This window comes from Pseudomassariella vexata, assembly GCF_002105095.1.
Source record: "Pseudomassariella vexata strain CBS 129021 chromosome Unknown BCR38scaffold_3, whole genome shotgun sequence".
Classification (NCBI taxonomy): Eukaryota; Fungi; Ascomycota; class Sordariomycetes; order Amphisphaeriales; family Pseudomassariaceae; genus Pseudomassariella; species Pseudomassariella vexata.
Genome location: NW_024467958.1, coordinates 1,936,155 through 1,961,557, shown reverse-complemented (window position 1 = coordinate 1,961,557; position 25,403 = coordinate 1,936,155). Strand labels below are relative to the sequence as shown.

The window sequence follows — 25,403 nt, the reverse complement described above, 5'->3', positions numbered from 1 at the left end:
CCTGATGTACATGGAAGCACTTGGGACTGCTGTTGGTTGTATATTGTCTGGTGGTGGATTAAGGCAGACCCGTCGTTGGGCTCGCTTCCCTTCAATGGTTCTTCTGTATCGCTATCGCCACTAATAGCAGCGGTAGCAAAACCGGATATAGCTTGGGAGCATGTGTCTGCCGAGAGGATAGATTAGAACAACCTGCTGCAAAGAAAAGAAAATTTGAATGCATACCAGGAGCAATAGTGCTGCCAAAGTCCACATTTCCGGTACCACGCCGACAAAATTCGCCAATCGGCGGTAAAGAGGTATCGAATTGGCCATCGCTAAAGTCGTCATCATCGGATTCCTCATCGCTGGATAACGGCAAAGCATCATCTGGCGAGTTCCCAGTAGGCATTGGGCCCGTAAGCATTGAGATTGCTATCCTAGAAGTAGGAGATATTTCGTTATTTAGCACCACTTCAGCCATGGCGTCGGAGTGCGATTACGCGTAGGTTGCGAATAATGCTGAATGGAAGAACGATTTCCGGGTGTATGCTTAAGAAGCATACGTGCCGGTTCGGCTCGAGGACAAGCGGAAAATATATACACATGAGAGACGGGCGAGCCTTCCGCTACACCTCTTCTCACCAACCCCAGCAGCCTGGCGATAAACCGTGCTGAACTGCGAGCTGCGCTCCACAGGATAGCAAGAGAACGCCAAAACACAGCCTCCCCAGTCACCTCGTATTTCTGCCAATCGTGTAACTGCCGAAACAAGACGAGACAGCTAGAGGCAGTCCTCACAGGGATATCGTCGCCGCCGCTGCCAATCATGTCTTTAATCTTATAGCACATGGTCCACGGCGTCGCCGGTGTTGGTCCGTGAAGGCTTCGTCGGTGTGATAAAGCTGCATCGTTGTCTCCAACTCCCAGCCCCTTCCGCATAAAGTCTTATCCCATTAATCACACCATTTCGGTCAGCACCAATAGCAGGCTGAGCTCGCACGACGCTGCTTTGCACGCCCTCTTATCGTAACCTGCAACACCTTCGCATGACGTGTCTGCCTTGCCATTGCCCCAAATGAAGGGGAATCGTCCCTCACATCACGCCACATCACATCCGGAAAGGCTGATCCCTCGCCATGGCCCTAGTAAGGCTGCGTCAGCATGGAGTACGGCTGAAACTCTTTCACACCGTCTTGCTGGCAAGCGGTCCAATCGCGACCTCCTGCGATGTGATGCGAAGAAAGGGAGGCCTCCTCATCTCCACAAACACGCGATCGTCGCCTACGGCATTTTTGTAATTGGCCAAGACAGGGAGGCGATGCCAATAGCGTCAGAGATCCTACAGGCAGCCCGGGATTCCACATCCACGGACAGGCGGAGGGCTGTGGCACACAGTGGGGGACGGGGTAGGGCAAGGGGACGCATGCGTCGTCGTGGAGGAGGTTCGAAAATTTCGAGGGAACTGCGTGTGACTGTCTCCGTTGAGGAATCAGAGAGTAGTTGCAGCGAAGTTCAATGTCGGAATCGAGAGGGAACACGCCGAGCGGTGGTCAGCTCAGACGCTGCACGAAACGGCAGTACGGCCTCAGGAAGAGCCATACGGGAGGGTACAAGACGCAGGATCTTAACGAAATGAGGGAAGAGGGCGCGACTGCGAGGGTTCGGCGAAAATGAAGCCTGGAAAGGGGAGGGCGTGAAGTCAAGGGTACAAGATCAGGACAGGAGGGAGGACGGCCCTATATATGCTGCGGCGCAAGAGGTGACGTTGCCATGGGCCAATGGCGAAAAGCGGCGAGCGGGGCTACGTCAGCGCTTGACCCGATCGGGAGGGCGCCAAACTCGGAGGGGCCAGCACCGCGTTTCATATTACACATTCAAACTCAGGCCGGTGAACGGACAGGATGGAATGCATCTTATCAAATCATAGTCTTAGAACAATCACTAGTCAATGCGCAACTTCAAGTCAAGTGCCATTACATTTCAACTTCAACTTGGTCATAGGGGCAGTTGCAACCGGTTACTATTCACCGGCTTGGACGAACAACTCTGATCGTTCATCACGGGAAACACCTTGCTGGATGATACAAGTTCTTAACCCTGCAGTCGAAGAATATATATTCTCAATCAATTCGCCCTTTAAAATAATTCAGAAGCATCACATTGATTAATTTTCAGTACAGTTTGGAATGGTAGGTTAGCTTCCCCCGGTACCCAACTTTGCTAACGTCCGTCTCAATACCCGAGCTTCAACTTACGAATCCTCGTTCCACCCAAACTATTCGCAACGCATGGTACAAATTGTGGATGTCAAGCCCAGCAACCGTACTCTCGTCACCACTTGCGACGCGGGCCTAGGTTTTGTATTGCAACCGATGCTGTTGGACTGGAGGGTCTCGTCATCGGAGTTGACGTCAGCTGTGGAATGCTGGCGGAAGCACACGGACGCCAGAAGTGGGAGCCCGTGCTAGGCTCGAGGATCAAGTTTGCGAAACATGATGTTACTAGCCCGGACATGCCCGAAGAGTTGACGGGCCTAGACATGAGGGGGGGCTTTGATGTCGTGATCTGTAGCAACGCTTTCGTACTTTTTGACGAGCCTGCCGAAGTTCTGAGGCACTGGAGAGGTTGGTTGAAGGGCTGTGACAGAATGCTGATTGAAATTACGCGTTCAAGGCATGGTGATCGAACATGTATCGGATCAGATGAATTTGCGGTGGCCTCGAACCGAAGATGGGTCAAGGGCAAGAAACCCTTCAGAGACTACTGTAAAACGAAGGCATGGTCATCTAAAAAAAGGAAAAAAATAATAAAAAATAGCTCTCATGGACAAGCTTACTGGCACGCCAGTCACGTCCTCTGATATTGATTAGTCGTATGAACAGTTTGATTTGAACACCACGGGTTTTGCCAGCTATACTGAGTGGAGAGTACCCGATTTGGAGAAGGCAAGGTACCCATTTCAGAAAGAGTGGGAAGCTCTAGCAGTAAACGGGTAGGTTTGAGTCGTTGGCGCGCCGTGTCGGTATATTGCCAAGAAGGCCTGGCAAGATGTCGAACTAGACGTGTGGTAAGACACTTGGGCGTTCGCCAACTTTCGGAAATTTTGTCGTTTACATCGACTATTGCACGGCTGTCCAACATGAGGAATAGTACCACAAATATTTCGACAAATTACGACCCTATATCTTGGCTTTTGTGTTGCCATAATTGGGTTTGATCGGTATCCTGGGATGTTCGCCTGCCAACTTGAGGCCAGTGACACGCTCAAGTTCATCAACGGCCTCGAACGCCCTTCCCAGATTAACCTTGATCGTTCGAAACCCAAGCTTCTTTGCTGCTTTCAGATTCTCTCCAATATCATCCAGAAAGACGATATCTTCTGGGTTGACACCATCTCCCAAATCCAGTCCCTTCTGTTCCTTGGCATGGGTCATGGCGAACTTGTTCACCGCATTGAGTGTAAACTCATACATTTTTGAGTCTGGTTTCCGCAACCCAACGTGGGCTGACGAAACGAAGACGTCAAATATACGCCTCACGGGACCACTGAAGTAGTCCTCTTCATGCAGAGGGTGGCCAGGCGGGAAAATGACGGTGTTGCTCACTGCAGCTATGATGAACTTGCCGCTCTCTTGTAGCTTCTTCAATGCGGGAAACATCCAAGGATCAGGGCTGGTTGATGAGGTCATCATGTCGTTAAACAGCCGCCGCCCATCAAGCTTGGGTAAAGGGGGTACATCCTCTGGGAGCCTTGGGTTTTTGCTCTGCTGGAGCCTGTAGAAAGCTTCCCATCTTGTAAGATCATGAATGTCTTTGTTGAAACCCTCGAAATAGGCATCATCCATGGGGATGTCGCCCCGTTCTAGCTTATGCCAGAATCCATCTGGAGCTGTCTTTGATATCGAATAGTTGATCCAGCCAGGTGGGATTCCCAAACTGAGTTCATAATCCAGGATAGCTTGAAACGGAGACACGACCTGCACGATGTTAGGCCAAGTGGGGAGACTGCAGACTGGCAAAAATGAAAACTACTCGAGGGCAGTGGTGTGTAGACAGGAGATATTACAATTGCACTTAACTAGGGAAGATGAAGGGAGCAGTAAGAACCAACTTACGACAACACCGCCTATGTCAAATAGAATGACCTTTGGCTGCTTTGCGGTGGCCATGATACCGCCCAGATCTTTAGAATAGGCGGCACCGATTCACTCTCCAGTGGTTGAGATTTCAAGATCTCGCGTCTAGTAATGTACTATTACATACATAAATGTCTCTTGGGTGAAAATAAAAAAGGCTGGAGTTGTGTTTGGGAGTCTAGAAATCAAGTTCTATAAAGTACTGGGCGTGCTAGACGCCACACTTACCTCGGATTCCCTCGTCCAGGAGCCTCGGTTACTTCTCACTCGGCGCCCAAGGGAAGTTGCAGGTTTTGAATGGTCCAAGCGCCACCTAGCCTGCAATTGCCAGCTGCGGGTCTCGGCAAGCCGGGTCGTCACCCACCGCACAATCCCACTTGCAGCTTGTCTTCAGCTTCGTACCCCACCAAACTAGACGGCAGGGTTAAGCAGCAGGGTGATTAGCGATTTCCCACAAAGATTTTGTGCTTTTCGACCTTCGCGATCACAACTTTCACCTCCATCTTCCCAACAGCCAATTCGACAAAACGTGCTGATCACCAGCCATCCAGTCAAGATGGTAAGTGTGAACCTGTGAACGACATCGGTGCGAATGCCAGAAATGGCCCAGTAGCTCTCGATTGGAGTCAATGCAAGATGCTTCGGAATACTCCAAAATTCTGAAGCGCCAATTGCTGACTCGGTACTATTGTGATAGGCGTTCGATAAGGCAGTTAAGAGCAGTGCGTACTACAGGTAAGTCGAAGGAGAACTCTCCAAAGTCCACTACTCGGCCTCTGTTGGGTCGCTGTCGCCATTTGGAGGAGGCATTGGCTAACTTCTCCCTAGTCGCTTCCAGACCAAGTACAAGCGCCGCCGCCAAGGCAAGACCGATTACTACGCTCGCAAGCGTTTGATCACCCAGGCCAAGAACAAGTACAATGCGCCCAAGTACCGTCTGGTCGTCCGGTTTACCAACCGCGACATCATCATGCAGATCGTGACCTCCGAGATCACCGGCGACAAGGTCTTCGCGGCTGCCTATTCCCACGAGCTCCGCGCCTACGGCATCGAGCACGGCCTCACCAACTGGGCTGCCGCCTACTGCACTGGTCTTCTCATCGCTCGCCGTGTTTTGAAGAAGCTCGGCCTTGACGAGACTTTCACCGGAGTCGAGGAAGCTGATGGAGAGTACACCCTCACTGAGGCCGCCGAGGAAGATGGCGAGGAGCGCCGTCCCTTCAAGGCCCACCTCGATGTCGGTCTTCACCGAACATCGACTGGTGCCCGCATCTTCGGTGCCATGAAGGGTGCTTCTGACGGTGGTATCCTCATCCCCCACTCTGAGAACCGATTCCCCGGCTTCGACATAGAGTCCAAGGAGCTTGATGCAGAGACCCTCAAGAAGTACATCTTTGGCGGTCACGTTGCAGAGTACATGGAGACTCTGGCTGATGACGATGAGGAGCGTTACAAGTCCCAATTCCAGAAGTACATCGATGACGACATCGAGGCTGACGCTCTGGAGGACCTGTACTCTGAGGCCCACGCCGCCATCCGCGAGGACCCCTTCAAGAAGTATGAGAGCGATGCGCCCAAGAAGAGCAAAGACGAGTGGAAGGCCGAATCTAAGAAGCACAAGATGACCAAATCCACCAAGGAGCAGAAGCTGGAGAGAGTCAAGGCCAAGATTGCCGAGCTCCGCGACGAATAAACGAATGGTTGGGTTTGCAAAACGGTTGACTTTAATGCGGTTTGGGGTTTTGCCTCCAGGTAGTTAGGCGTTGATATGACGAAAAGGCTCATCATGATTGACAAACTACCTGATCAGTCACACCTCACGCTAATGAAACTGTGATTCTTCCCTTTGACAACTAAATGACTCAATTCCACCGATCAGCGTTGCCTGGAATGTACCGTTTTCACTTTCTGTTTTCCTGTTGCAACGTAGTGACTAGACCGGGGCAAATGTACGCTGCCAGTAGAAGACCTTTGGTCGTCCATACCCGTAGGGCCGTTGAGGAAAATTGTCTGATGCTGTCAATACTCGCAAGCACATGCAGGGTCTCATGGAGATAGTAAATGATCACCTGTGATGCTTCGGACGGTCTAATTATCTCGGCATCTCGAGCAGATGCGTAGACACGATCCCATTATGGAGTGCTCATGTTGAACACACAAAAACAACACCAACAACGAATACAAATGAGGAAGCGTCAACTGGGGATGATATACCACAGGCATCCCGGATTAGAATGCTCGCTGACAGGCTACCAGCAGGAAGGCAGTCAAAATTTTACGTACTGAAGCTGTTTACTGAGGATTGATAGTGTTTAGGTGTTTTAGTGAGGAGGCTTAGGTTGTAGAACTGTCAATGTTGATAATATCATCAGGGAAATGACTCTTAACTTGATGTTAACGGCTTACCTACTGTTGGTAAACAGTTACGATATTTGACAGGACAAGGTACAATCTGTGGACAAATTCATCCGTTACCCCGTTATTTGGACCCCACCTTACATAACAACCTTCGGACTTCAATGGGCTATTTCTCAGGCAAATCACGTTCAAATAACCTGGGAATTACTACAAGAGTTTCCTTAAAGCGTATACTCTAATCATCAGTGTACCAGCCACGGGCGCTTCGCACAGCGGCGATCCTATCCTATCGGGGATAGACCGCATCGACTTCACTACCAGGTCCGGATCCAACTCTGCCCACGCCATCTGGATTACTTCTCTGGCCCACGCTTTGTGGGTAATGTTCTTCTTCAAATTGGCAAAATTAGGCTCGATTTCATGAATTTTCTTGAGAGCGTGCCAGACGTGCTCTACAGGGTTCAAATTCAGACTGTGGGCCGGCTATTTAATGTCCAGATGCCGTGCTCCTCTAGCCACCCCTTGGTTAAGCTGAACATGTGCTTTGGCATTATCCTGTATAAAGTGGTCCACAGGCTTACACAATGGAAGTAATCCTTTCTCCTGTACGCTATGATACGACTGTGAGGTTGCTCTACCGCGAGGGGTATTCGGATCCCTCTTATAGTAGATCAACTTGACTAGACCGGCCTTATCATCCCGTGATCAGGTCATAGACCAGACCACAATAGAAACCCAGGACTTTCCATAACTATGCGTGTCCACAAGGTCCTGCCGGAAGCGTTCAGAGACATGACGCATCACCCAAATGCCCGCATTATCAGGGGAGTTCGACATGGTACATTTGTGGGAGAAAAGGCACCTCATTAGCCCCAATTACTTAGCACTAGGGATATATTTCTGCGCAAGTCCAGTCTCTGCTCTACGTCCTCCTCCGTCAATAATATCAGCTTGGCGACACACCTTTTTTTTTTAAAAGTTGTGACGGTTAAGGGTCCTCTTAATGGGTCTTGGGGCTAATGTTGAGCCCCGCGCGCCTTGCCAGTGTACTGTAGCTGACCCTTGGGTCCCGGCAAACCTGCAGGCAGATGTGGCGCTCATCTCGGTCGGTGGTCTTGAATCTGCCACGTCGCCGCGTACTGGATTGATTCTGTTGTTTTAGTGCAGTTGTAGGTCTTGATAGTGTCCCCTATAGTCTGGGGCCGCTTAGTGCCAATCGCGTCTGTAGTGGCTACATAATTTTGACCACTTGCGGTGGCGGTAACTACAGCGGCTCCAGCGTCAGGTGCGAATTCTCCATTTGGGCGGTTTCGGGGTAATTCGGCCATAGTTTGGTAGCGCAATTGGTAGTCGAAGTTAATGGAGTATTTTAGTGTTGTATTTGTTACCCAACTGCGTTGTCGGGCACAATAGAAATATGGCAATTACATAGTAATGTATGTGGTTGAGCCCCATAACGCCAATAGTCAATGTGATGCGGAGGCGGATGATTGCAAGTCGTGCTCCTTCCTGGCTTGCCCAAACAACTCACAGCAAGAATTGTTTGAAGATTCCGTCTTCTCTGTTGCGCGAAATGGGGTGTTTTCTCTTCCTCTTCTTCTTCTTCTTCTGTTATCATTCAATAGATTGTTACATGCTGTTCACGTTGTTGCCCATCAAGTCTGCACTTTACTCTTGTCTTTTTCGGATATTTCACTCTTCGGGTTTGAGTTTTAGCATTTTGAATACAGCTTCCAGATGCTCAGTTTTATGCGATACTCCAATACGATTATCGCATTGTAGTGTAAGATTGAACCGAGTCTTCTGATCATTCATACCTGATGTCCTTGAACAATCTGTAACCACTGTGTAGATGTCTCGTTTCGACGGATACTTGCCATTATTATGTTGAATGAGACGAGACGAATCCATGATAACGATGCAAATATGCGTAGTGGCTGATGACCTGTTTGTCCATATGCGACAAACTTGGGTTACACTCACAAAGGGTTTCGACTCTGATACGGAGGAGATCCTAAATTGCGTTTGATGGCGTCGTTTTTGGCAACCCAAGAACTTGGCTTGGTAATTTTTACCATGATTTTTGTTATATAAGGTATGTTTATGGATTGATCGCGGCATATCTCCTATTTGGGAATATTGCAGGTGAGGCATAGTTCGGCTCGACCGATGGTCTCAGATCGGAATTGGTTAGGAATCAAACTATGGGCAATCGAATGCTCAGATGCGGCGCGTGCTGCGCCATTTCAGGTACGGATATAGACACGTCTAAATTGGGTTCCTTGATGAACTTGGAACCGTAGTGCGGCTGGCATTGATAACTTAATTCGGGAATCTTCCTGCTTGTTGGCATTGCTGTCAAGCATTTGGCGCATTGCGCCTTGGTATACACGCACGGTATGATCGCTGCGGGCTGACATGCTGTAGATCATGAGATGCAACAATTAATCCGCATGCAGAAATCCAGTGTGGGTTGCCAATGTCAACTGCAAGACTGGCCACCTTCCATGTCAGGGCACCATTGGCAGAAAAGCATGATCAAGAGGATTTCCACTAGAAGTCTGGAGTGTACTATCACAGAATCCAGACTGGCCAGAAGCAACAAGCGAATTAAAACCTTGCACTCCGACATTTCCCTTATTGCGCACCCGCGTTTTCCAACCGCAGGTGGACTGATTCATAAGACCATGCTCCATATGATGATTCTGTTCTTGTGAGGAGAACTCCGGGCGTGAACAGCGCAGGCACAAGATACCCTCCAAGACACCCTCCAAGACTTCACCTAGGTACGAAGTACGAGTAGACAGTTCGTGGAAGTATGGACAAATTGTCACACCCATTATATGAAGGACGTAAGCTGTGTGGCCAAGCGGTTGTGGTTGTGGCATCAGATGGTTCCCTTACTGGAGATCAGATGAATTGCCCCTCAGTAATGGGAACGACTGACGTCTTCGGGTCCATTTGCCTAGGTTCAAGGACGTTGGTGACAGGGTCATTTTCTGTTGTGCGATTGGATCTAAGAATTGGTCTCAATGCAGAGGTGGGCCGAGGGGTCCCTGTCACTAGCCTTTTGGCTGTTGTCCGACGTGTTGGCGCCTCGCTTTCTTTACCTTAAAGCGCTCACATCGGCATTGCATCAACTTGTCTTCAATCTGATAATACTCACATCAGCTTAGCTCCGGAGTATTTGTTTAATTCGGTCGAGCTGCTTTATGTTGCGCGCCCAGATCCCGTCGTCTTGATCCAATTGCCCTCCACGAAATGGCCTCTGCTCCCACTAGCAAATGGCTCCGTCGCTCCTGACCGTCAGGTCCAGACCCCACATTTCAAACTCAAGCGGCCGACCCCCTCGATACCACGAGCTGAGGACGACAGAAAGATAGTGCTTTTGGATATGTGCGCGATCACCCTTCTTGAATAGTACACGTCTGCGGCTCAGTCGACGAGACCTGGCCGTGACGTTCTCGTTTGCTACTTCGAAAACCACATCAAATTCCGTACCGACACATACAAGCGGCTGCGCATCTCCCCCAAGCTCCACTCCGCCCGGAGGTCCCATCTAAAGGTATCGATATCGCCGAGTCCAGCAATATCTTGCGAACATTGTAGTTGCCGCACTACAATCCCCCTTTCCAACATTGTGGTCGACTTAGTCCTCGACAATCGCCAATCAAGATGGAGCAGGTCATGGATGTGAGCTGGATGACCCATGGCAAAGGTATAGACCAAACATTCCACCAATATCGACGACCCCTTCACTGTTTGTTTTCAATCCCACTCCTGCTGTCGAGGCCCCGTCGTCATGGCTAATCCCAACTCCTTGTACAGACAGGCTAGGCAAGCATTCTACGAAATGGAACTCGTTGTCTCAAGCTAGTGAGACGAGTGTGCCGCCAGTCCAGCCTCTAGAATCTTCGACTCCAAGTACGGTTAACGGCAATTCAACATCAGGCGCTGGCGCACCATCACCCGCACAGTCTTCGCAGTCACCAACGCCACCAAAGCCGATACCTGAACGAGCTGGGACGTACGAGGAGAAGAGGCCTACGAGTGCAAATGGGACGTCGCCGGGTAGGAGGGGATCGTGGTTCTCCAAGATCTCCTCCCAGTTTTCTTCAACACCTGGCGCTACACCACCTCCCGCCGCTGCTTCCCCACAACCTACGAGCGACGACGTTTCGCCTCTCCCTAAGATAAATCCCAATAAGAACGCTGTGCTTCCACATGCAACAAGACAGTCTGGGGAAGGCCCATATGTTCCGGCGCCACCCAGGTCAGCGCAGCCAGGGTTTCTGGGAGTGCTTCGACGACTATCCTCGTCAAACGGGTCTCTCGCTGCAGGAAAGAATCACCATGGCTTAGTGGAACGGAAAGTGCTGAATGTCGATAAGAAGCGCGAAAGGCCTCGGTTGAACGACTTAAATCCGTCAAAACTCCGTCGCGTCGCTTTCTGTGTCGATGTTGAGATCGCACCAATGCCAAAATACGCCGGGTCGGAAACAGTGTGCAAGGGTTCTGCAGACAAGGACAAGACGCAAAAACTCAAGAGCACAGAAAAGAGCGAGGGTGACGCTCTGAAACGCCCAAAGACGGCGGAGGAGCAGAAAGAGGCCACTGGCGAGGACCTACCAAAACAGACTGAGAAACAGGAAAATGCGACGACAAATGGAGCACCGAAAGCGAATGGACAGGAGTCCACCGACGAGCCGAAACCTGAAAAAGAAGTATCCCGTAAGAAGGAAAAGAAGAAGAAGAGTGAGGCTGAACGGAAAGCGAAAAAGGAGCAAAAGCTGAAAGAGGCTCTTGAAAAGGGGGCAATTCCAATGGAGATTCATCTCGACAGCGACTCATCCTCAGAAGAAGCAACGGCTCCAAAAGGGGCTCACAAGCCTCAGGTTATCCCAACGACGAATCCTGCTCGCATATACCGGAGATGCTGCCAGTTACGAGAAACGGATATTTTGACCAAAATCACGACTCAGCTGCCCAAGACTACCGATGGCTGCGGCGTTGTAGAAAGGTTAGACCTCACGGGGTATTTCATGTCCTTACCGGATTTGGTGACACTGGGAGACTTCCTCGCCGTCGTGCCTGTGAAAGAGGTCATCCTGGAGAATTGCGGCTTGACGGACGAAGGGGTCCGAGTTGTTCTCGCTGGGTTACTAGCCTCGAGGAAACCCAACACTAGGCAAAGGAGATCCATCACGAAAGCTGCAGATCTGACCCAACAGGGTGGCGTTGTGGAGGGGCTTGTCCTTAAAAACAACAAACTCGGGGTTGAGGGCTGGAAACACATCTGCCTGTTCATTCACATGTGCCGCTCAATCAAGTGCCTCGACCTCTCCAGTATCGCATTTCCCGCTCTATCTGAACCTCCCAAAACACCATTATCTCAACATCTTCATTTCCACAATGGCCATAACCCGGTGGCCCCCGTCGATTTGTCAATTCTCCTTTCCAAAGCACTTGGTGAGCGACTGGCCGGTTCAGAGCTTGAACTTCTTAACATAGGCGAAACGGGGATAACGACAAGTCAGCTCGGCAACATAATCGATGGTGCGCTCAAGTCGGGTATATCCCGAATTGGACTTGCGAACAATGACTTGGATATCCAAGGACTAGAACAGGTCGCGAAGTATCTTCGGGGAGGGAAGTGCCAAGGCATCGATCTTGGCGGCAACGACTTGAGAGACCATCTTGAAGTGATTGCTGATGCCGTTGATGAGAACGACGCGACCTTCTGGGCACTCAGCCTGGCTGACTGCAACCTCAAACCAGGCTCTTTATGCAAGCTCTTCCCAAAGCTGACGCAGCTCAAGAACTTCAGGTTCATCGACTTGTCTCATAATACTGATCTCTGCGAATCCGATCCCAGCGCCATTGGATTGCTTCGAAGGTTAGTTTGATCTCCCACAGCAAACTGTGCCCCGTCACTAATTGGCATACTAGGTATCTTCCTAACATGGAATCTCTCAGACGGCTTCATCTCGCAGATGTGGCCATGTCCTCTGAGCAAGCTATCGCCCTAGCAGAGATTCTACCCGAGATCAAGACTTTAGCCCATATTAATCTGCTGGAAAATCCGAGGATGGTTAATTTGGCGGATGCCAAAACAGAGGAGACACAAGAGGAGGCATGCGCCTTGTATGCCTCGCTTCTGGCAGCATCTCGCGTCTCGGATACCCTTGTCAAGATTGACATCGACTACCCCAGCGCGGAGTCGGGCGAGATCATTAAGGCTTTAGCCAATCAGGTTGTGGCCTACTGCTTGCGAAACATGCGTATGGCACCGGATCTATTGGACTCTGCGTCGGGCGAACAAGTTCCTCGCCACATCAGATATCCAGATGTACTCCGCCACCTTGTTGGTCATGAAGAAGATTCATCGAACGTCGAGTCGGATGACGACGATGTCAGTGTCGGCCCTGACGAAGACTATGTCATTGGCGGCACAGGCGTCGTCAAGGCACTGGCGTGCTGCTTGGAGAACCGTGGTGATGATTCCGGACGACAGTCGGGCGAATTTGTCAGAGATCTGGAGATCACTCCCACAACTCCGGTATCGTCGGGCAAAGCGAAGGACATGTCAAAGAATCTGCTTGCCAGCGCACGGAAGATTCGTATTCGATTGCAACCTGCTCTAGTCAAAGCCAAGGCTTCGTCTAGAGAGGACATCAATACTTACAGTAAGTGTCTCCAAACCCTGAATAGAATATATTTTGTTCACTGACACATACAGCTCGCCTCGTGTTCCTTGATCAAACTATATCCGGCATCATTAACCGCTTTGAGGACGAGTACCCTGAGACTCGACTCCTCATTACGCCCCCACATGCGGCAGCCCTGGTTCCCGAACTTGGCACATCTCTTTCTTCCACCGAAGGTGATGACGCAGTTTTCCTCTCCGACACGGAAGAACTAGAAACTGAGCTGCGGCCACCCTCTCGCTCACGGTCCAACTCGATGGTGTCCACGTCCAAGGCGCTCGCCGAGGAAGAAGGCCACGCTCTGCGCGTGGGTCACAAGTTCCGTCGTGGGTTTTTGCGCGAAGAACATAACGAGATCTTCACGAACCCTGAGTACTTCATTGACCCGGACCACGTGCGCAGTCTGGAAGGTGTGGTTGACGATATTGCAACTGAGGACGAGGATATCAGGAAGAAAACCGAGGAGCTGGGCGCCATGCGTACGTTCCAGGAGAACAAGGAAGATATCATGAAGAGGTTGCGCGACAAGGATCCCGTTTACTGGGATAGGTTCATCGAATCCCAACATAAAGCTCGCGCCAACGTGCTGGTTGATGTTAATGGAGCGAAGGAGGACACGCCGCCTGCGAAATTAGCCGACGAAAGTGCAATCGCAGACTAAACTCCGAGGGGGTGAAACAAATGTACAGATGCAGGGACAGCTTTGTACTGGGACAGTACATCGAATGCTGGGTACTGCAACGAATTGGTCACATTTTCGTCCAAGTTTTCATCGTGAGTCGGGCCTGATCGAACTTGGACGATGAGCCAAAAAGCCGGAAAACAACACGCAAATTTGGGACGGTGGTGGTGGAGTAAAGAGGGAAGAGAGTATTAAGGAAGGAGAAGGCTGTTGTATCCTCAAAGACCGGCCAGGCCCACTGATGGAGGAGTCAACTTGGCATAGAACCTAGAATTCAAACACTGGATACACAACCTCAGTATGTAGGGACTCGCGTGTCACGCTTGACAGACAAAGGATACCGTCATTTTGTTCTTGATTCGTGATATTTGGACAATATTCTGGACAATATCGATCGGTTGATATTCGTGAACTTAGATATTTGGTACTTGCGAAAATTCCTCTGGTTTCCAGCCCTTGGTGTGTTCTCCAGGAAACACACATCTCAATGCCTGCCGTTGTCGACGTGAACCTCGTTCGTCTCCTGTCCCCGTCCCAGGTTTTGGACCCTTGAGGACCCCATTCTCGTCTCTGCACAACCCGTACAATAAATAAAAGGGTATATATAAGTAACCAGACCCGAACCGACCCAAATCAAACAACGGGAGACCAACCATTTAATCGTGGCTCAGTGCCGCCGAACCAGCCGTTGGATCTGCAATCATTCCCAACGCCATTATATTTCCCTTTCCAGTGCACTTTCTTTTCTTTATTGCTTTCATATATGTGTATGTGTGTTATACGTCTGCATATGTCTATGCGTCAACCCCTCAGACAAATCAAGCATACAATCTTCCCCCATCCACGGCCCCAACCCCGACAGCACTAAACGCACAATGCCCGACCTCTATGTTAAGCCCTTCGCCAACGACGCCCCAGCTGATCTGTTTCCGCCAAATGTCGTGGTCGACTTCGCTCAGGTCGGTGTGGCACTTGGCGCTCAGGACGGCACTGCAACTCCCGCCTCGGAGAGCGAGGGGGTTCCCTTTTTCGACTGAGTCGCCAGAGGCAGAGGGCGCCTGCCGGAAGCCGAGGCTGATTACGGTCATCGCGAGGACGAGGAGGAGGGCTACGAGCGCGAGTAGCGCTTGGGTGGAGAGGGAAATGGCGGTTGTGCGGTCCGAGGTTGATGAGGGCGTGGTCGAAGAGGAAGCGGGAGTAATGTCGATAATGGCTGGGAACACAGCCTGACTGAGTACATATCCCATGGTAGCGAACAGCATGAGCAGAAACCAGGACACGGGCCGCGGCAACGTGAGATATAGCGACGTCGTCTGGGCGCCGACGCGATCAGCCGAGACGCGGAGAGGACGAGGAGAGACGGAGAAAAGAGAGAGTTCGTGAGAGAGCCAGTACGTCGTCAGTAGCGAATTTGTGGTTAGGTACAGTATGGCAAGGAGGAGCTGCGGGGCGGCGGAGAGGAGAGCCATCTGGTCCGTAGATACGGGCGAGGGGAGGAGAAAGGTGGTGTGTGGTGTGGCTGTGCCGAAGGCCGTCAGGAGAGGCAGTCCGGCGGATGGGTTGGCGGCCATGAGGAGAACGGCCAGTGCCACGGTAGCGGGCGCGGTGATGAGGAGCCAGCTGAACATGAATAGGAACCAGCGCGATGCCGAGGGCGTGGAGATCCACCAGTGCGGCTTGGGAATGAAGTATTTGGCCTCGCGCAAATTCCAGCGACCCCGAGAAACATCCGTCTTCGTCAAGAGGCAATTGTTGTCGGTAGTGACGTCGGCGTTGCGCAAGAAGGAGCGGAGGGCATCGCCGAGCGTCACCAGGGGCTCCAAGGATGAGCGGGTCAGCACTACAGCCATAATGAACAGTGTGACCAGGTTTAGTAAGGCCACGATGCCGAGCATTAGGATATTGGCATTGACAGCACAGGTTTGGGGTGCTGAGCCTTCGCGAGCCAGGCAGTACAGCACCGCTGAGCCATCAAGCGCCATAATGTCGTCATCGTCGTTGCTGTTGGTGCTATACACATGTAGCGAAGTCCCCGGCTTGTCGATCTGAACCAAGGAGCTGTTTGTCACATCGATGTCGATCACGAGCATCACGGCATCGAACGAGGTCTCGAACGCACCCCCGAATTCCTGCAAGCACGTCGTCGTGGTCAAGTTGACCAAGTCTTTCTGGCTGGCAGCGTCTTGGAGGGCTAAGAGTTCCAGCCTGGAGAGCCCGCCTTCGTTGTTTGTGGCATTGCTAAAGGGCGCGCCGCTGAGAAAGGTCTCGGTTACGAAGACAACGTCGTAGTCAAGACCGGTTCGAGATGTGGATATTACTGCATTATAACTGTATCGAGTGTTAGCTGAATTGGGGTTTATTTGGGTCGAAGGTGAACCGCTCAAACACGGTAGTAAATCACCACATCCGAGTTCGTTCCTCATGCAACCACTGCTGGGTAGGACTCTGCCGCCTACTCACATTACGTGAGTTGCGACCGCAACCAAGATCACGACGATGGCTAGAGAGCTCCGGAATCCCGATACCTGCAACAAATTCCGTATGGACGGGATGCCTACATCTAGCCACCGCTTGTTCTTGTGCGCCGCCACAACCTCGAGCCTCGTCGGGCTCGACAGGACCTGGAAAATATAGTTGGCGCCGGCCAGGAGGACAATGGCGCATACGTTGATGACGATGTGGGTTCCAATGTTGATGTTAGACGTCATCGAACATGATCCGGTGAAAATGGCGATCTCGGAAATAGACTTTGCCTTCGAAACCGCAACGGCAAAACATACTAATGCCACCAAAAATATTAGGGTTGACAGCAGTATGTTGAATACGACACCGGCCCGCCACCCCTCGAGAAATCTCCGCAACCCTCGTTGCCGCCATTCGTTGTCGTACCTATTTTCACTAGGGCCGTTGGGACTAAGATCCGTCGTGGACGCGAAGGGGTCTTCAAATTCGGCCGCTCGCGAGTAGAAGGTTTCCCGCTTTGGCGTGATCATAACATTACGCTCTCCCCAGTTCCTCTGCTCTTTCCTCCTTGCCAGTGTCTCTGGCGTCTCGCCTCTAATGTAGTTGACAACATAGTCCGGGACGATGCTCCTACTGTAGGTGCTGGCGGAATCATCACTCGTCTTGAAAAAGGATTTCGGCTGCCACGTCGGCCGGCGGAAGTTTGATGTGATAGGTATAGAAGTGACGTTTGATGTTGTCGCTCGATGGAATGGCCAGGCTGCCATGGAATTTCTTACCCTCCGGGTAGTCCCCGTTTTGGCTGTGGTGGGCCTAATGTCTTCTGGTGCTGACTCTGGCTCGTCTCCCTCTTGTATCCTGCGACAATGTTAGACTTCATCTTGTGTGCCATGAGACGGGGCGCACCTCTCCAGCGCTTCGAGGTTGCGTACCGTTCCATCTTTGTCCCAAGTGTATCTGAACGTAGCCTTGCCATGATCCCGAGGCGGTATTACAATTTCCATGCCGGGGCTGATGCGAATATTCCAACCAAAGACATAAGGACCCGATATTAGTTGCGTCTAGAGTACAATAGACGATAGGTACAATTCTCTTGTTACCAAGCACCGCGGCGTGTCGATGTGAATAAGAGTAAGGGAAACCAAAAAGGGTCGACGTCTCAACGCCTGGACGAAGGCGCACAGCATCTTTGTAGTAACGCCGCCAGCTGGGGCCCGATCCGAGACTAGAAAGTCGCAGGCATACCCCGCCATGACCGCTCTGGCATTGCTAAACCATTCACAATCAAGGAGCCAGCGAGCCAAGGGACAGAGCCTATGCCGTGGATGAGCAGCCCCAGGCCTCCCTGCAAAGTTGCATGGCAGTACTATTAGACTGGGTTCTATGTTATAGATCCCTAGATTTAACGGATGGATAGACCAATCAAAGCAGTGGTGGCCTATGGTTCTGCCATTCATGACCACTTCATTGGAAGACAAGTCACGACTCAGAGCGAGTGATGCTAGTGTGTTTGAAAGGAGGCTTGCGCGCGTGGCGTGGAGCAAATGCCAGTTGCACCGCTCTCTGACTGCAACATTCGTCCATCCAGATTGCGCTGGCAGCCTGCTTGTGAGCTTGCGAGGTCGCAGTCGACATTTGGAGCCGGTTGCGTTATGGAAGGGTCCTGCAAATGACCAGCAGCATGCAGCGGAAACTCGAATCCCAAACTGCGGATCCGAGTAAGGTACATGGAGTTTGGGTTGCATAGGCTGGTCATCTTTGGAGGGCATGGTTGCACCGCATGCATTCTGCTTTGAGATAGCTCGTAAGATAGCTCGTAAGGTTAAGCTGAAGACAGTTGGCAGTGCTGACGTCGTCGTAAGAATGCTGTTGGCTCACCGGGGCATGAAGTGTAATTTCTGGTTAAGAAGGGAGGATCATTCATGCGCCTGGGATATGCCCGATTGCCGGTACATGCGATATACCCCCTCTGTAGATCAGACGCTTCGAAGCTCTGAACCCGGCAAGTTTCTAGAGTTCGACGCGCTTGTGGCACTTGCAACGGAAGTCGACAGCCCAAGCTCAGCCATGCCATGTTTTGTGATTAGGAACAGCCTCCAAGTGGCGTCGTTTCAGACTCCTTGCGCGAGAAACCCCAACCATCCGTTGGTCCCGATTAGTCCAACCAGGAGGATTAGCATCGTTTAGTGCGCAGGGGGCAAATATGCCCGGCGATAGATCAGAAGAAAAGGGGCAACGGAAGGGAAGTTGGAACAACTGGCTTTGCCTCCCCCGTTGTGGACTGAAGTTTTCGGATGAACACTCGGATCGTCGGCCGACGGGCGCTACGAAGCGCACTTGAAAACTGGAAGACTCGGAAATATGTTTGCACTTCATTGGCAAGCGGGGACTCGGAACAATCGCATGAAGTTTCCATAGAGATAATCACGGGTAGCGGGTGTTTGGTGTTTCTCCTGGTGGAAGCATTAAACACTAAGGTTAGCCAACTAGCTATTGCGTGGTGATTTGATTTCGGTGCGTTTCAGATGGGCCAATGCCTTGCTTAGATTTGCAAGGTTGCTTGGCTGGGCTTGTTTGCCTGTCAGCTGGGAAGAGCTACTATGCAGTACCTTGTGGCGATTGGAACTGGGGGCTGCTGTTGGGGTTGGGGTTGGGATGGTTCAGAGGTCAGGTCAGTTCACTCGCACGAGAAGTTAGTTGCCTGATAAAGAAGCGAGACTCTCAGTACAACCTATATCGACGCGAACGAGCTCGGAATTTATTTCTTTCGCATCGTCGATCATTTGATTGATGATAATCGTATTAAATGTTGCGACCGCTAAAAAGAAAAAAGGAAAGGTAAGTTACCGACCCCTCGCAGGTCTCCAAAGTAAGGGACCAATGTCTCTGGTCACGTTCAGTCACCCCTCAGCCTTCCGGCTTGTCCCGGGCCACCCCAGCTCCATGTTAACAGCTACAAGTCCGTGAGAGCTTCAACCTTAAATCGCTCAGCGCCAAGCTCTGATGGGCGGGCTAAGTTGATTTCGGAAACGCAAGTTCACCAACCACTCGTCGATGAGCAATGCCAACGTCCCTTTTGAAGCGGATGGCTCGGCTTCTTCAGCCTGCATCCTGTCCCTTCTACCTCTGTCCTTCGAGCGATGATGATGCACTTACAGTCTCTAGGGCTCCCCGTATTCGAGCGGTCTAGTCCACCCTCTACAACTTTGTTGACAATACACACGCTCGGAGCGCAGCTACTATCTGCGCGGTGCTGTCTTGGCGTACTAATACGACCCCTTTGAGGAATCTGGGTCCCATGGTGCAACTTTCGCGACGCGTTCGTGCAATACCTCACTCAGTGTGCGCATTGTGACCTGCCGAGTCCTGCCACACCGGCAACCGTGGCTGCCCGTCGCTCTTGTTCTTCGGCAAGACGAAGCTAGGGATGACGTAGTGGTCCCATTGCGTCTACCACAACCATCATTTTCCCCGAAACTCAAACGTGCAGCTTCTCTGGAAGTGCGAGGGTGGGCAGAGAGTGACATATCGAGAGCCTGCCACAGTCCAAGCACGGGTTTCTCCTCGGCTATTGTGACGAGAACTACATTTCCCGGAATCGGGGCGGTAAGTTGCTGTCATGTGGATCTGGGACTGGCTCGTCACCACTGGACAGCACATCCGAAGGTCGTGGCATCGATTCTACGTCATACTGGGAAGCTTCCACGTCTCTGCGACACACAAGACCCACGCTGCACTTTCTACGGCAAGGGTCGATGAGTGGTCCAGAGATCATCGTAAGTTGAGGTTCGGTTAGGGCTGTGATGCGAACCACCATTCAAATCTAGCGCGATGCAATTCATGCGCACCCGAGTCCATCAGCCCCGCAAGCCCGATTCCACGAGCGGTTCACCAAAGACGGCCAGAGTGTGTCGCAAGGCTGCTAAGAAATTGAAGGGTGGCGATTTCAGATGCGAAATTGATTGCCGAGAGGCCGGTTTCGGTTTCCTGCATCGCTATCTGCGGCCACCTCTTGCGGGTAAAGATGGGCCAGGGACCATGCGGCACCTCGAAGAGTGCCTCGAATTCTGCAAGCCTAGCAGACGTTTCGAAACAGATCGTCCAGCAGTCCGCCCAGCGAATGTAATGGCCCTACGTGCCTGAAGACCCGGCCAGCGTGTCACCTGTGGGGTAGATTCCAAGTGGGTGCCACTGTCCACCGAATCGAGGACTCCCACTGCCCTCTGCTGTCCAATGCCCAACGAAACCCTCGCTGGCAAGTCCCTAAAGTCGGGAGCGCTTAAGTCTTTTACATGAAGGGACATAGTCGACTCCAAGAGACGCGAGCAGAACACGAAACAGACGCGAAGCGCGCTGTTCCAGCCACTCGTTTTCTGGTCCCTGCAGCCTAATTGGTCACATAGTCTCGGCCCTGGCGGAGAGCCCTGCTAGTGGTCTTTGCGCCCCGCACTCTACCCATCACAGCACTTCTCCTGTCACCCATCGGGTCGTCTCACATGGTCCTACTGGCTGAGAGCTCAAGTGCCCGAGACGGTTGCAGACCGCTTGCATAGAGCCGCATATAAGCTATGCAAGTGGCCTCTTGTCGGGCCAGTCATCGCGCACATCGCGGTATAAGTCAGGCGTCGCGTCCGCGATTTGGTCTTCTGTCGAGTGCTTCTGTGGTGCATGGCGACTTGCAGCAGTTAATATCGAGCGTGACTCACCAACCAACCTCGACCCAACGCCTTTTCCTGAGGTCGAGCGACGATCCTTGGGGACTATGCTGGAGCATGTGCGAGGTAGGTGGTTGTAAACGCAATGGGGTATAACTGGGTCGACGACGGCCTTCGGTGGCCTGACCCATTCTCTTGTTTCGTTTCTTCTCCGTTGAATAGAGTTGTTTTCAACTCTAAGAGTCTTTGCGTTATTAGTCTATCATTGCCAGCACACTCGCTCTGCTGCAGGTTCCGCTGGCGCTTGCAAGATTGCATGAACTGCGAATAGCCTCACTCAAGCTTCCGCACACCGCAGTATAGCGGCTGTATAGCCAACACATGATTCCTGTGCTATTTTTATCCATTTGATTACCAATTGACATCATCGTTCATTCTCATGTCCCGGACACTACTTTTACCTCGACGCATCCGCAACTGAGTCAACAAGACTTCACAACGGCTGTCTATACTTCTCATATCTGCCAATACGACATGCGAACGTTATGGCACGAGCATCCGCACCGCAAGCATTTTATTGCCTGTGGCAAAACGACACAATCCGCGAGAAGCTCTTCGAGGAATTATCCAAGGAGGACATCTGCAATGTGCGAGTCGCCTCTTCAGCATGTTGCAACCTCGTTACCAAGCGGCTGTTCTTACGAACCCACCTGACCTTCAGCGCCAACACCTTCACCCGACAATCCAGAATCCAGGCGTTGTCGCGGATAGGGCACCACATTGAACACTTGACCTTCTACCTCCCACACTCCGACGCCACGTTCCTACCTCCGCTCGTTCACCCCGAGACTGGGCGTGAGATCAGCTTTCTATATACCCCCCACACCTCAATGGCATCAGTTCTGGCCAGGCCGAAGTTCTCCAATACTGAACTGGGCGATATCCTCACGCAGCAGTACCCACCCATGTTTCATGCGGCTTCCAACGTGCCTTCTTTCATTAATGCGATGAAGCACTTGCCCAACATGAGACACCTCACCATAAAGACGCCGGGCCAGAATGCCAAGGAGAGATACCGGCGGGACATTGTCGACTATGCTTTGATCAGCCTCAGGATATCACTGGAGCGAGCGCCGCTGAAAAAGCTGACCAAACTCTCTCTGTCGTCAGTGCATCCGTCGGCCTTCATATACCTGCGCCATGTACCCGGCTTCGGCTGCATGCCTTCGGCGGGCCGCCGGTGGCAACAGATTCGCAAGCTGAACATCTCAGTGGAGTCGTGGGATTTCTACGGCCCCTCGCCCGGCCTCGATCACTTGAAGGTGATCGATGATTATATCAGAACGTTCTCGACCTGCCTGGAGAAGTTCACTTTCGCTTGGCTGGGTCGCAAAGGCCCATGTCCAGTATCGCTTGCAGCCGATCCGCTGTTTGCGCCACCACGCAGCTCAAGGAAGCTGTTCAATGAGGTGACGTCGCCCATGTCGCCGCTCCCACCAGCACCGTCCCGGAAACCCATCATGTTCCGGAAGCTGAAGTATTTATCGGTGCGGAATGCGACTATGAACGCGCCGCAGGTTGCTGAGTTGGTGGCGGACCATCAGCACTGCGTCCGCGAGTTCGACTTTGAGAATGTCATTCTCATCAACAACGGCAGTTGGGATGAGGCGCTGGCTCCATTGATGAACAACCCGTCTCGCAGCGATCATTGGTCACGCCATTCTACGGGCAGCATATCCGAAGTTGGAAGTGTTCGTCCAGTCCATTATTCGCCTTCGCAAGAGGATGCTTTGCCTTCATCCCCGTCCGCAGCAGTGGAAGTCGCATCGCAGGAGCTGTTTGAACTTGACATAATCAATGGCGAAGAGTACGACGAAGGGTACGGTGAAGATAGCTTCGCGGTGGGGACTACCGAGCCTCGGTATGAAGATGTCGAAGAGCTCGCATCCGATCTTGAGGCCGCTCGGCAAGCCAGTCTTTGCCCTTCGACAAAGATGAAGAAGCGTCGCATCACTAAGCGTCGCCGCAAGAGGAGACACCACAGCCGCGATGCCGATGATGAGCGCGAGCACGAGCAACGCCACGAGAAATGCCAGGAGTCCCAGTCCCGGTCCCACCCACACCCGCATGGCTATCGTCGTCATCATCACCATCATCACCGTCACCAGAAATCCGAAGACAGTCTCAACCAGGCAGAACAAGACGCACTAGAATCTCACTTACCCCCCGTCACCCCCCCTCAAGCCTTCCACTGCCGCTCACAGTCCCGCCTCTTCGGCGAGCTAGACACAAGCTACGCCCGGTCCGCGACGCAGCGCCTCTTCGGCGAGCTGAACAACGATGACAGCAATGCCTCGCAATCCAGCCACCGCCTCTTCGGCGAAGTCATCACCAGCGAGCCCGAGCTGAGCTGGTCTCCCACAGACGAAGGCGGCGAATCAGTCGACGAGTACTTCCGCCCCATGACGCCTCCCTTGGCCGTCTCCCCCTCCCGCTCGCCCTCATCTATCGAGTCTAGGATGGGGACTATAAACAAGACTAAAACGGGGATGATGTCGATGATGGACATCTCGGCCCCGATCCTCGACACCAAACCCTCGATGCCGATTATTGTACTACAGCCAGCGGTTTATGATCCCACCGCAGAGCTATGCAGCGAGATCACGGCCGTGCAGCGCGATATCGAGGCGGAGGAAAAGCAGCGCATGCTTGCTGAGGATGTGGCGATGCGGACCTCGGCGTTGAAGAAGGCCAAGGAGGCTGTGTTGAGTAAATTATCGGAGCAGTTCCATGGGGCCAAGAAGATGTCGAAGGGGTTCGGCAATAATAGCACGAACAACAAAACCAATCATCATCATGGGAAAGATATGACCAATGCCGTGTCGGCGGGCATGGCGATGCGGATGCGGTTCCATGAGGGTTTGTTCGGGAGGAGCAATACGCCAGTTGTGAGTACGGGGACGATGCAGACGAGTATGGATGTGCCTATCCTGTTCAGTCCGGCGTGAGGGGGATGGATGGGCGGCGGTTGGTTGTCGGGGTCGGGGTAGACGGTAGGACCGGAGACAGGGACAGGGAACATATACCAGGAAATGGGGAAAAGGAAAAGTGGGAAGTTTATGAATTATAATGAGTTTATGAAGATATACATTCATTAAGTCGATATATACTTGAGTACATACTACTTGCTACATACACCATCTCTGCGTGTGTTGAGATGTGTTGTTATTGTCTGTCAATGAGCTATATCCATATCAGTGAGTGGATGGAAGTCTGTGTTAGGTATGTCTCTTGCCAGAGGTGTCTCGGAACAGTGCCAGCATTCGGTATGTCGTATGAGCATAGGGCTTGATGATCATCAATGCCGCCGCTGGAGTTTGGTCAACGGTAAGGGAGGTTGGCATCTCTCACATTCGAATCAACTTTCCGGGACCACACATTATCCTCACAATAGGAACAAGACGACGACAATGGTGCTTCTGGATAGGTGTGTTTGACTCAGAGTCAGCACCTCAAACATCATTGTCAAGCTCGTTCGCCCCTGTCACACACGATAGAGTTCCAGTACAATGTAGAGACCAGATCAAATCCCAATGTCCGTTGGCAATGTATGATACAGTTTGCTACGCTAAAGGTATCCATTTGTTCCTTCCCTTAGCACATACTTAATGCCAAGTTCAGTAAAGCTCACCGATAACCCGTCACCCAGGGTTTCCTACATCTTGCATCCATGAGCAGTCACTTTCACTGAGTCTGGGGGTCACTGAAGTGAAGTAAGTTGCCGTGGTGTCTGTTTTCAATAGCTAAATCCCCTCATCTTGACGGCAGTGACGCACTCTACCATGAATCCCACCTAGAAAGCCACGGTGACGCCCAGGGCCATGCCTCTGTAACCCAACCGATAGACACCCATCCCCTGTTGCTGTGAAAGCCACGAGACATACAGGACACTCGCCACGATGCCATGAAGCGCAGGCTTTGTTCGGGGTACGGCCAAGGCTTCCGTGATGCCTCTGGATACTGTCAAGGACATGACATAGCCCCAAATGTACAGAGCGATAGATGCCGGTCGTACCAAATCGCGGTCACGGATTGCGAACTGGAGGAAGATGAAGTACAGTACCAATATTGCAAGTTCCCATTTGCAGTCCATGACGGCATTGGCCAGGTTGAGCGCAGCGTTGTTGACAGTGTGCATGTTTGAATGGTCATGCATATATGTGAAGATTATCAAGACTGGCTTGTTCAGTGAGAGTTTATTCTCAATGCTGATGTCTGGGCAGAAAATTGGTGACCGGGTGCACTAGTTGAGGGGGTGGGGGGGTGTTGTCTCGATCGATGACCGGGCTTAAGTACGCAATAAGAGCCGGTAGTGGGATCAATGATTTGACTGATGACCCAGAGCAGATATGTAATCGAT

At 51.9% G+C, this 25,403-nt stretch overlaps 11 protein-coding genes across 11 annotated transcripts; 5 read left to right on the top strand and 6 right to left on the bottom strand.

Annotated features, from left to right (window-relative positions):
• Positions 1-760: 760 nt before the first annotated feature.
• On the top strand, positions 761-1,694 carry BCR38DRAFT_136644 (uncharacterized protein). The gene has a single exon (XM_040853599.1). It carries the CDS (start codon positions 1,058-1,060, stop codon positions 1,616-1,618), a length of 561 nt encoding a protein of 186 aa, XP_040718977.1. The 5' UTR covers positions 761-1,057; the 3' UTR covers positions 1,619-1,694.
• A 527-nt stretch (positions 1,695-2,221) lies between these two features.
• BCR38DRAFT_507817 (uncharacterized protein) lies at positions 2,222-3,001 on the top strand (the record flags this gene model as incomplete). Its single annotated transcript, XM_040864957.1, has 1 exon — positions 2,222-3,001. A coding segment is annotated over one exon (621 nt), but the record flags the coding sequence as incomplete, so codon positions are not given.
• Positions 3,002-3,161: 160 nt separating this feature from the next.
• On the bottom strand, positions 3,162-4,151 carry BCR38DRAFT_335706 (HAD-like domain-containing protein; the record flags this gene model as incomplete). Its single annotated transcript, XM_040855400.1, has 2 exons — positions 3,162-3,959; positions 4,098-4,151. 2 exons carry the CDS (start codon positions 4,149-4,151, stop codon positions 3,162-3,164), a joined length of 852 nt encoding a protein of 283 aa, XP_040718975.1.
• Positions 4,152-4,674: 523 nt separating this feature from the next.
• BCR38DRAFT_455584 (60S ribosomal protein L5) lies at positions 4,675-5,811 on the top strand (the record flags this gene model as incomplete). Its single annotated transcript, XM_040861816.1, has 3 exons — positions 4,675-4,677; positions 4,816-4,853; positions 4,947-5,811. 3 exons carry the CDS (start codon positions 4,675-4,677, stop codon positions 5,809-5,811), a joined length of 906 nt encoding a protein of 301 aa, XP_040718974.1.
• A 1,265-nt stretch (positions 5,812-7,076) lies between these two features.
• On the bottom strand, positions 7,077-7,438 carry BCR38DRAFT_424023 (uncharacterized protein). Its single transcript, XM_040859624.1, has one exon. The coding sequence runs from the start codon at positions 7,341-7,343 to the stop codon at positions 7,182-7,184; it is 162 nt and encodes a 53-aa protein (XP_040718973.1). The 5' UTR covers positions 7,344-7,438; the 3' UTR covers positions 7,077-7,181.
• Positions 7,439-7,894: 456 nt separating this feature from the next.
• On the bottom strand, positions 7,895-8,672 carry BCR38DRAFT_424022 (uncharacterized protein). The gene has a single exon (XM_040859623.1). It carries the CDS (start codon positions 8,628-8,630, stop codon positions 8,169-8,171), a length of 462 nt encoding a protein of 153 aa, XP_040718972.1. The 5' UTR covers positions 8,631-8,672; the 3' UTR covers positions 7,895-8,168.
• A 1,479-nt stretch (positions 8,673-10,151) lies between these two features.
• BCR38DRAFT_482177 (uncharacterized protein) lies at positions 10,152-13,844 on the top strand (the record flags this gene model as incomplete). Its single annotated transcript, XM_040863468.1, has 4 exons — positions 10,152-10,194; positions 10,305-12,372; positions 12,426-13,162; positions 13,216-13,844. The coding sequence occupies 4 exons, from the start codon at positions 10,152-10,154 to the stop codon at positions 13,842-13,844; spliced, it is 3,477 nt and encodes a 1,158-aa protein (XP_040718971.1).
• A 414-nt stretch (positions 13,845-14,258) lies between these two features.
• Positions 14,259-17,332, bottom strand: BCR38DRAFT_464055 (uncharacterized protein; the record flags this gene model as incomplete). The annotated part of the gene is made up of 3 exons (XM_040862660.1): positions 14,259-16,193; positions 16,326-17,186; positions 17,235-17,332. The coding sequence occupies 3 exons, from the start codon at positions 17,330-17,332 to the stop codon at positions 14,684-14,686; spliced, it is 2,469 nt and encodes an 822-aa protein (XP_040718970.1). The 3' UTR covers positions 14,259-14,683.
• BCR38DRAFT_136579 (uncharacterized protein) lies at positions 16,923-18,390 on the bottom strand. Its single transcript, XM_040853597.1, has 3 exons — positions 18,180-18,390; positions 17,261-18,118; positions 16,923-17,186 (listed from the first exon to the last, which is right to left on the bottom strand). The coding sequence occupies exon 2, from the start codon at positions 18,095-18,097 to the stop codon at positions 17,390-17,392; it is 708 nt and encodes a 235-aa protein (XP_040718969.1). The 5' UTR covers positions 18,098-18,118; positions 18,180-18,390; the 3' UTR covers positions 16,923-17,186; positions 17,261-17,389.
• Positions 18,391-21,528: 3,138 nt separating this feature from the next.
• BCR38DRAFT_334589 (uncharacterized protein) lies at positions 21,529-23,991 on the top strand (the record flags this gene model as incomplete). The annotated part of the gene is made up of 2 exons (XM_040855331.1): positions 21,529-23,087; positions 23,502-23,991. The coding sequence occupies 2 exons, from the start codon at positions 21,529-21,531 to the stop codon at positions 23,989-23,991; spliced, it is 2,049 nt and encodes a 682-aa protein (XP_040718968.1).
• Positions 23,992-24,836: 845 nt separating this feature from the next.
• Positions 24,837-25,181, bottom strand: BCR38DRAFT_406591 (uncharacterized protein; the record flags this gene model as incomplete). The annotated part of the gene is made up of 1 exon (XM_040858068.1): positions 24,837-25,181. The coding sequence occupies one exon, from the start codon at positions 25,179-25,181 to the stop codon at positions 24,837-24,839; it is 345 nt and encodes a 114-aa protein (XP_040718967.1).
• Between the last annotated feature and the right edge of the window lie 222 nt (positions 25,182-25,403).

Coding starts and splice junctions, on each gene's coding strand:
- BCR38DRAFT_136644 (XM_040853599.1), top strand. CDS start 1,058: ATGAAGGGGAATCGTCCCTCACATCACGCCACATCACATCCGGAAAGG.
- BCR38DRAFT_424022 (XM_040859623.1), bottom strand. CDS start 8,630: ATGCCTCACCTGCAATATTCCCAAATAGGAGATATGCCGCGATCAATC.
- BCR38DRAFT_136579 (XM_040853597.1), bottom strand. CDS start 18,097: ATGCCCTCCAAAGATGACCAGCCTATGCAACCCAAACTCCATGTACCT.
- BCR38DRAFT_424023 (XM_040859624.1), bottom strand. CDS start 7,343: ATGAGGTGCCTTTTCTCCCACAAATGTACCATGTCGAACTCCCCTGAT.